Source organism: Limulus polyphemus, unplaced genomic scaffold, assembly GCF_000517525.1.
Source record: "Limulus polyphemus unplaced genomic scaffold, Limulus_polyphemus-2.1.2 Scaffold1366, whole genome shotgun sequence".
In the NCBI taxonomy this organism is placed as follows: domain Eukaryota; kingdom Metazoa; phylum Arthropoda; class Merostomata; order Xiphosura; family Limulidae; genus Limulus; species Limulus polyphemus.
Window position 1 is genome coordinate 10,020 of NW_013666976.1, and position 10,614 is coordinate 20,633.

The window sequence follows — 10,614 nt, forward strand, 5'->3', positions numbered from 1 at the left end:
TTAAAGGCTAAAAGAGAATTAATATAGTTGTCAAGTTCAGTCCTGTTACCATAAATATGCTGAAAATTTATCAATATACCTGGTGTACAAATTGGGAGTTTTTCCTGATGAAACTGGAAAAAAAAACTGATTTTCCATATAGCCAATAAGTAGATTTACATACAAGTCCCATCCTGGTTCACATTGCAATACCACATAAATGTTTATAAATGGTGCCATTAAACCTAAATATACTGATTTATTATAAGTTCATTAAGCTGTAAAATGATATCAGTAGAAGGTACAAGTGTATTTCCTTTGTTCAGGAAGGACTTGGGGGTCTGTAAACCCTCAGTATGAGCAATAACAGTGTAAAAGAGATTCACGATGTTAGAAAAACATGCAAGTTCAAGAAATCTTGACAGAAATGAATAAAAACCCTATAACCCAAGCGTTTTCGATAGGTCCACTTTTTCGAAAGTGCTTAGGTTATAGTGTAAAAAGAGATGTTATGTCACCTCTGAAGATCAAGACAGAAGAGTTTGTAGAGACATTAAAACAGTCAATTAACTGTTCTTTACAACTTTTCCTCTACTTCTCTTTCATTTACGTTATTTCTTTATAACAACTGATTTCCCTGTATTGTTACATCACACTTCAAACTATGTTTCGCATGTTCTTTTATTGTGACGTTCAAACATGCTCTGTATATTAGACTTTAACAAGTATCACCTGAAAAAGGGTTTAAGCCCAAAACATTGTGTCTGATTAAAGTTTTCCTAGATGTTATTACCATCGTAACTAGTGTTTATTCTTTCTTAAGCTTCATCTTAGATCTTATGTGAATTTTTTATATTTTTTTTCAGTAAATTACATGATGCAACTTTAGTCTTGTTCTAACTTTGAATGAACGGAATAAAAGGAATATATAATTTTATGAAAACTTGAAACTAAACAGCTTTTTTTAGCTAAGCAACCATATAAACACATTCTATGCCATTCACACTATTTTCTATCTCATCTCTTGCATTACCTAAATAGCTAAAATTTCTGATCCTCACGAGTGATAGGTCAGCTACAAGTTGAACAGCTGTGTCAGATATAGAAGACTGTTTAATGTAAGAGTTATTTAGTTCATTTAGTGATTTAATATTAAATGATTATTTACTTTTCATAACAAGATAGTTAAAAGTAATTATTTTTAAGGTGACAGTTATGACATGTTTGGTTGCATAACTTGGTAAGAGTTGTATATTGTGTGTGTGTGTGTGTGTGGTTCAACTGTTGTAGTATAGTTGACACCAAGTTACTTGAATCTTCACTATTTTTCTTGCTACCTTAAGTGAATATTGTTACATTATAGTATCAATTGCATAGTTTATAGAAAGTCTGAGGCCTCAGTGAATAACATAAAAATACAGGAGACCAGGCAAGTACAAGTCAAGTAGAGAAAAAGTGAAGTTACCCAGTATGTGAGTAATTAGCCGTAACATGCAATATTTTAAAGTTTAATAGAGATAAGGTGAATAATTAGTCTTGCCAAAGGGTGTTCTAAGGTAATTGAACTGTCTGTGTGGACTTTGATGAAAAGTAGACAATTATTTAAAGTTTGATATACAACTGTGGTAACCCATGAAGTAAGTGAATTTATTGCAGATTATACAGTAAGAAACAGAGTAGAGAAAAAATAATGTCTTATGAATTGGATTCTAAAGTAATTGAATCAGCCTGTGTGGACTTTTGACAAGAAAGAGAATTATTTAGAGTTTTAGATACAACTGTGATATCTATAGTGTAAAGACTTTTTTGTACATACATTTGACTTGTTTTGAATTTATTATTTTAAAATAAATGGATTGTGTGCTGTCCGTTTATTGTTTAAATTCATCACCAATAAGTCACATACACCTACTGTAAAGAATCCGGCCTCCATAAACTTGACAATGCCGTATTGGAAGTTAATATTTTCAGTTTAGGAAAATATTAACTTCCCTCCTGAAAAAAGCTTAAATTTCCTGCTGGATTTTCCAGTATCCCTTCTTTGAACCCTTTCCAGTAAGTCATTTTCCTTTCTTTTTTAAGGATATTTAACTGTACATACATTTGACTTGTTTTGAATATATTATTTTATATATATATATAAACAAACAAACAAGACTTGGTATCTGAGAGACTATATGTTATATGTATGGTGTTTATAATTGTCAATTATTCATCACACTTTAACCATTAAGTTATTTAATCCAAGCTCATTATCTACGTTGAATTACATATGATAGGAAGTACACTTTCTATTTGCTTGAAATTTGAATTATCTCTCTTACTAAAGTATGAAACTTGCATATACAACATAGCTGATAGAGCTATTTCTTGACAGCTTTTGCAATTAGTATGCAATACTGTAAGCATCAACATTCTCTGCATAAAATGTAACAACACTCTCAACACATTGGTTTGTAAACATTACATTTTTAAATAACTTATTAGCTATTCATATATATGCATGGATAGGTGATGCTATTTTTTGGGATGATGTCCATTGGGTACAATCATGTATCACATATATTTCAGCTATTTTAATGATTAATCTTTGTACCTTTGATAAGTTACTTATTTTTTAACAATACAATATTTCAATTTAAAACAAAGGACACTTTTATAGTAGATACATTCCTGTTCTGGCAAGTTTTAATAGTTGATGACTCAAAAGAGACAAGATTTCAAATTCTTAATGAAACAGAAATGTGGTATATGCTGATAAAAACCATTTTGATGAAGGCATTATCATATTTCATGGGATTTCAAAGCTTAGAAAATGAATTCACAAATTTCCAGAACTTCCCAGGCTTTCCAACACCCACAAAAATCCTGATAATATGTTGAAAATAGTAAACAATTTCATTCAATTCAGTTGTAAAAATTTGAGTGTAGGAGATAGCAATTCTATTTTTACTGATGAGATCTGTTTATGTGTTTTCTATGTTTACAATATAATTACACATTTTCCTGGTGGTAAGATTTTCCTTTAATTCCAACACAAACTACTATTTATATCTGTATTAGGATCTTCCTTTATTCTATTTGAATTAATGAAGTTTCAGTTTTGTCACTTGTTTCACTTATCTATCTACAAGTGATCTTCCAACTCACAAAATACATTTCTTAATCAGGAGGAATGTATTTTGATTTGTCAGGCACATCACTATACTTTTTCAGACGTGCCAACATTAAATTTTTAAAAATAGTAATCCCTACTGGGACAAAGGAAAAGTAACAAAATGTGTAAATGAAAATAGTGTTATTACTAACTAGGTTTTATTTAATACTTACTAATTACTGTGTACTACTAATTAAGAGCCTTGTATATAGCACTCTTGGCTTTCTATAGGAAATCAAAAGTAAATTTTTGGGATAAACATAGTTTTTGTGCCATCTTCATCTTCCTTATCAGCACTGATTCTAAGGTGGAGTTTTGACACTGATCCTCAAAAGTCTCTCCAGTTTTTGCAAACAAACACGATAACCCATTTACAAACTGTACTGCTGTGTGGTATTATAAGGATAGACTTTATTACTTTAGAAAGTTTATCATATTTAACCCTTTTGCTGCAAAGTTTGGATATATCTGAATAAACATTTATACCCACTGACTGCAAAATTTGGATTTATCCCATGGCTATCAAAGAAAGTTTCTCTCTACTGCGACATGCGGGAATAGCCCCCTGTACTTGAAACAATCACCAAATCTGTATGCATGCTGCCATTTGTGCCCTACACTGTGAAAGAGAACTGGCTTCCTTTGTCAAGCTTTGAAAGGAAAGGCTAAACTTCATAACCAATTACCAAGTTCTCATTTTTTAACTGAAGTTTTCTATCTTTTAAATTCAAATCCAAAATATTTGAAAAATTCGAAATTGCATGTGGTGTCACAACAAGATTCTCTGCAAGCAATGGATGAGTGAGTTTTCGGACTATATATAATTGAAGGTAATTGTTCAGAAATAATGCATCCTTATTGTAAGTAACTTGTAAATTATTTCCTCTCACAAATAAGTGTTTCCTGGAGATTTGATGTCAGGTGTGTTTGTACCTTCTCACTTGCTTTTGCAATTTTGTCTGCTACTTTCTTAGAGGAACAATCCATAGAAGATCCAGATCCCTGCCTACACCTTGACAGACTACCTCTGCTTAGAAGCTTTTTCTTTGCATTTTTCTAAACAACCACTCTCTTTCTTCACTGATACCTCTGATCTACATTGAACAGACTCTGCCTTCACATGGATTTTTTGTTTTTTCTTCATCTTTTTTTTTCTTTTCCATCAGTTTTTTTCTCCCTATCATCATATCTGAGTTGTCAACAGCTAATGATACACAATTTTCCCACTTTAAAGACTTTGAAGCTATTTCTTCTGGTGGGAATCCTGCAATACTCTCACCAGTTTGTTTTCCAATTAAATTGGGATTAGAAAGTAATACCTTTTCCTTGTGGTCATCAAAGTATGTCACAGTTTACAAGTTTTAATGTTATTCACAATTCACTGAGTTGCAATGCTAGCTATTTCTCCAACTATTGCAGAGGTTTTGGTTCTAGAGCATCTGTTTCTTTAAGCAATTTCCAAATCCAGAAACATTTTGGTAAACATTTTTGAAGCATGGTCGGGAACTGTGAATAAACATTCCACTCTGATCACATCATTTTCTGATTTGGTATTCTGTTTTATGAAAAATGAGTCTAGTTTATTAATTCCAGAAGCCCTTGATTTATTTTGCTGGTGTTTAGTAGTGTTAAGATGATTTTTGATGTAATTTTCATCTTCATGAAAAATGAAGAAATCACAAATGCAAACTGTAAATCTTGCATAATTCATACCCTTTGAGCATGATACAATATCATTAAACTTTTTTGAATACCCATGCCTACACTTCTGCTCACTATAAACTTTTCTTCATTGGAATCATTGGGGACAAAGCAGAACTACAATTTTCCACCATTTTCCTTTCAAAAAATTATCAGCGTGACCCAGATGCTTACTACTTACATGCCTTTTTAACAGACTATTTCAAGCATTTGTAAGATTGATAAGCAAAGCAGAGAGTAGTGAATTATTTCTGGAAAATTATTATTAGAAAAAAAAGGTCAGTGAGAAAGTTTCAGAATTTCGCATAAAATTGTAGAATAACACAACAATTCATACAGGCGTAAAATAAACAAAATCAGAACAATTACACCTAAATCGTAAGAGTTGGCAGGCCTGCCTCTTAAAAAACATGTCTAATTGCATAAATTTACAACAATGAACTTGTTTGAATGCTTAAATAATCTGCACTTACACATAATCCTGCTAGAATTACATTATCTAAATCTGAGTTGAGATAAATTTCCTTAATGATTTGTGCTGTACCTTGAACTTTTCGATATACACATGGAGAAAAGTAGGTTATTTATATTTATACAATATCACTCTAGGCCACTATCTTTTTTTTTGACAAACTGCATTTCATGCCATTAAAATTTGGAGAGATAATTTTCTACGCTTTCAATTGTAAGTACATTACTAAGTGTGTAGCAACATCCAACAAACTAAACATGCATAAATAGTCCTTTTTTTTCATGAATCACTGTCACTCTTTTTACCAAAATTAAATAGGATTAGGAAACTTTATGAATATTATTCTTTTGTATTCTTATCTTACAATGCATTAAATCAGTCTTCAAGTAACATTTTCAACATGTTAGAATCCTGGCACTGAGCTTCTTCTAACCGTTTTTGCTGTTAAAAACAAAAAAAAAACAGATATAGTTCCTCAAATACCTCTAACATATATAAATGACTATATCAACTGAAAACAATTATAGCAAATCATGATCTTAAGTCTGAAAGTAACGTATGTTTGAATATTCAGCATTTTTATGAAGGGATTAAAAGTTGAATAGTAAGTAATACTTAAACATTCAAAACACTAATTTAAATATATGACAATAGGATAAAAAACTAACTGGGAATTAAAAAATGTTTTCTGATAGTCATATGTAAAAACAAAACAGAATTACTCATGATATTTTTCTGATGCTTAAAGTTTCACAAAAAGTTTTACCAAGTTGACTTTCTCTCTTTCAAGCAAACTTTTGAAAAAAAAAAAACCCACAAAAAATCCAAAATAGTAGATCTTAACACATTTGAATGTGCAAGGCAAACAAAATTCAACATATTCTATGATCATTTGTAAGATGCTTATTAAAGCTGGTAGAATGTACTTAAACTAAGATTTTGAAATAGGTACCTATATACTCTTCAATCTTTGTGTATGACAAGGTCTATTTCATTACTGTTAATTTATAGGACAAGATACACAAGTATATTCTTTGGAAAAGCACATCTTTCAATTAAATAATTAATTATTTAGGACACAAGAAACATTGTAGGAAGAAGTAGGATAAGTCAAAACAAAAGTGCTTATAACAAATATTTTGTTAAAATCAATAAATTCATCATCAAACTAAAATGTATAAAACTAGTTAAAAGCAAATAATCAAAAGCAAAACCAAAGTGAATTGTGTAAAAGTTATTTGGCAACTGATATGGTGAACATAGTGTAGTTGAAGTACTATTATACATTATTTTTCTTGAAAAAAAATCTTACAGATGAAAAACATTTACACAAAACATGTAAGGCCTAATAATAATGTTTTATGACAAGTGTAATTAATGATTATCTTGCTTTGCCAGCTTAAAAAAGTTCACCCTTGTTGTTGCAACAAATGGTTTTCATAAATAATGTTCTGGCTACTACTGTATTCGTTGTGTCTCAGCTAACCTGATGAGCTATGTATTGAGCAAAAAGTAACAGTAGTAATGGATATGACAGACACACTGATATTAAAGTACTTTTTTATAGTCTCCTTTTTTTAAACAAAATCCTATGGAACCAGATAAAGAATGTACTGTTACAAATAGAATTGGTTCAATTATAATTACACTTTGTCAAATTAGAAAAGATGTTCACTCCATAACAATTGTTGTTGTAACAAATGGCTTATATAAGTAGCTCCTCCAAAAATTATTGTGTTTTGTGTCGTAGCCAGCTTAATAAGCCCTATACTGAGCAAAATATGTTGTTGGCAATCACAGTGTGGTTGAAATACTATTATACATTATTCCTCTTTTTGAAAAAATAAAATGCTATGGGACAATAAGGAAAACAGTGTTAAAAACAGAATAGGTATAGTACAACATCTTATGACAGGTATAATTAATTATAACCAAACTTCAACAGCTTAGAGAAGTCATTCACACCATAAAAATTGTTGTTGCAACAAATGGCTTATATAAATAGTTTTCCAACTACTACTGTGTTTGCTTTACCCCAGCAAGCCTGATGAGCTCTGTCTTGAAAGAACACATTGCCAGCTGTGGAATGGCAGACACAGCATAGTTGAAATACTACTAAAAATTCTTCTTCTTCTTCTTGTCCAATTCCCATATAACTAAAAAAAATGCAATTAACACATATAATAGGCCTAATACCAATTCTAGGGCATGGTTATGATCAATCAGTCAATCCTTATTTTGAATTTAATCATTATTTAATCAAAAAATATTTTTTAAAATGATGAAAAATGATTAATTTTCCAAAGAATATTAGCTTAATTTTATCATAATAATGTGGCCTTTGAATTTTGCACCTTTTGGCATGTATAAACTGGCTAATCTGCTCATGCCTGATTTCTTAAACTGAAGCAAACCAAATGGATGCAGCTAAAAGAAAGAGCTTTGATTCACAATGTAATGCATCTTTAACTCTTTTCACATTATTTCATGAAGAACTTTAGGCATTATGCATTTGTGTCCGTGTTATTGACTCAAACTTGAGTTTGAGAATGTACAAAAGTCCATCCCAAAGTGCAGAGACATGCCAACTTTTATCCTAAGGTTTGGAGACATGCTGAAGTCCACCTCAATGTCCATCCTAAAAGCTGCCAAGGTCAAGCAGCCTTCCATGATTAGGGTCACAAAGGTTCAGATAGCAAAGGAAGGTTTGAAACTTAAAAAGGAATTTTCCGTGTGCTATTTATTTTTTTGACAAGAAATGTCATACTTAGAAGCAGACTTTTGTAAGTTTTGACAGATGTTTATAAAGTCTGAGTTTCCTATAACGGGTCTAAAGGCTGATACAGGGTCAGAGAGGTGCAAGTCTTCTTAACAGTAGGTTTGCCAGCCATAAATGTACCACACCCTTTACACTTTGCTAGCAACAGTCAACTGTTCAATCTCAATGACTGCTCTGAATATCTCAGTGCCCTTTTGAGATATGTTTTGCTAAACTACATTGAAATATCCACTGGGTTTGTTACGAGGTGTTCTTCGCTACATGGGCATTGCCATCTTAGACCTAATTTTTTTGCAATGACGCACCAAAATTTATGATCAATTGTCGCACATTGACCTCAGAAATAAAGGGAGTATATGTTTATATATGTAAGCTTCATGTATAATTGGGTTGGATTTATCGTATGCTCTGAAATGTGCAACCGAATTTCTGAAACTCGTGACTGATATTTGCACAACCTTTTTATGTATTTATTCTTAGAAAGAAAAACAACACAAGAAATGGATTGTGAATGGGTTCCATCGAAATAAATATGCTCAGAAATCTGGAAACACTTCCTTACAAATCAAAGAAATACAACTGTGAAGAAATCCAAACATTTTAAAGCAACCTTCAAAGCCCATCTGTCAATGTTAACGTTCAGATATCATCTTGAGCACAAGCAGAATTTGAAGACAGGTCTCACCACCATTTCTGTATCGTCTCCCTCAACATCTGGTGACACCCAACCTTCAATCCTGTCCTACATCAAAAGGCCAACCAAACTTTCCCAGAATCAGTCCTTGCCAATTAGATTGCAGTAGACTGCATTCCCTTGCCACCTTGGCCAACATCACAGAAATCAAGAATGGGTGGAAAGCCCAAGAACTGAAGATGCCCATAACAGAGAAAGGCATTAGGGCAAAGGTCATTCCCTTTGGATAACAGCTTCAAGAGAAAATGAAGATTGAACTCAAGCAAAAGATAAATGCAGGGAAAAGATTTTCCTTGTTGTTGGATAAATAGACATACAAATGAAATAGAAGGTACATGTGCCTTAATGTTTGTGCTACAGACATAAACTTCTATGGACATGGCATGATAAGGGTTAATGGTGGCATGCCAGCTACTAAGGCAGTAGAGATTATCAATTAAAAAAACTGAAGTGGTTTGAGTTGTACTTGAAAGAGGACATCATTGCTGTTGTCACTGATGGTGCTTCTGTGAAGAAGAAGATGGGTGTTATCCATCAGCTTTGCCACAGTCATGGATTTCATCTGGCTGTTATTGACAGCTTCTATAAACAAATTAGGTAAACTTGATGAGGAAGAAAATGAAATTGAGGAAGCCACTAATGAAACAGTCAGAATAACATGTTGAAGAGGAGGAAACAGAAAATGAAACCTGACATGAAAAAGTCACAGATGAGAATGCTGAATTTGCAGACCATTTAAGTCATGATTGAAAAGATTAGAAAAAATTGTTTGCATTTTTTGCAAATCTCCAGTCAAAAATGATGATCTCTATAAACTAGGCTCAAAAGGGAAAAGAATTATCTTTGCTCATGGACACTTGTACCAGATGGAACTCTATGCTTATGATGTTAAAGAGGTTCTTGGAATTGAAAAGCACTGTTGCAAATGCTCTTATTGATGATTCTGTCATTGACCTTTTTCCCTCTGAGGAAGAGATGAAATTCACTTCAGAAAGTGTTGAGGTCTTAGAAGTTGTGGAAGTGAATGCCTTGATCAAGGCTGAAAAAATCCTTCAGTTTTGCTGAGGGAGTTAAATGAACAAGAGAGCAGATAATGCACAAGTTGTATCTGGCTACAGATCAGAATATTGAAAAAAAAAATACAAATCTTGCTGGTTTGTTATGCTATCTGGAGAGTACAAGTGTGTACAGCTCACTCTTAGAAGGTGACTCTTTGCTCCCAAGTCCATCTAGGAATGAAATTGCCAAGACATTTACATTCACCTCTTCCAAGACAGTTAGAATCAAACTGTTGATGAAATGTAACTACCAAAGAAATTGAGCAAGGCAGAGGAACTGGATGCTTTGATATCAGGAAAGAAGGAAGGAGGAAAAGCAAAAGTATTGGGTCCAGATTCTTCACCTCACAAGATCTTGAAATGTTTAGAGAGAAATGGCTGTCCTGGAAAGCATCAAGGAATAATCCAAATTCATTGGAGAAGGTATTGTTATGACAGCGGGGTCACGTGACGAATATTCTAGAAGATTCACTAGTGCATTGCGACAGCGGGAGTCAATTGACGCTGGTAGCATGTGTTGAGAGTCTTAGAAGTTTCTAGAACAAGCAGTATTATTGTATATAAGTGCGCTAGACAGTGAGAGAGACAGACGGAGTCGAAGCACTAGTGGAGACAGATGGAGGCAGAGACGTAGCGGAGACGAAGCAGGCAGAGAGAAAGTATTACAGCGATTACGGTCGACGGGAACTGAGGATAGCAGACACAGAGATCGGAACTATAGTTTGTGGGGACGGACAATTAAGTCAAAGCGCGATAGAAAGTGAGTGAATTGTT

At 32.8% G+C, this 10,614-nt stretch overlaps 1 protein-coding gene across 2 annotated transcripts in view; it reads right to left on the reverse strand.

The window, feature by feature from the left end:
- Nucleotides 1–2,200: 2,200 nt before the first annotated feature.
- Nucleotides 2,201–10,614, reverse strand: part of LOC106463280 (thioredoxin domain-containing protein 17-like) — a 66,976-nt gene continuing 58,562 nt past the window's right edge. Inside the window, exons 4-5 of one of the 2 annotated variants that reach the window (XR_002611455.1) lie at nucleotides 5,567–5,750; nucleotides 2,201–5,512 (exon numbers count right to left, since the gene is read on the reverse strand). Coding sequence is in view for 1 of the 2 variants with exons in the window: in XM_013923295.2 (XP_013778749.1) it covers nucleotides 5,685–5,750 (66 nt within the window). In the remaining variant the exon portion in view is untranslated. Of the gene's footprint in view, nucleotides 5,751–10,614 lie in introns of both variants that reach the window. The other variant, XM_013923295.2, reaches the window with a different exon arrangement.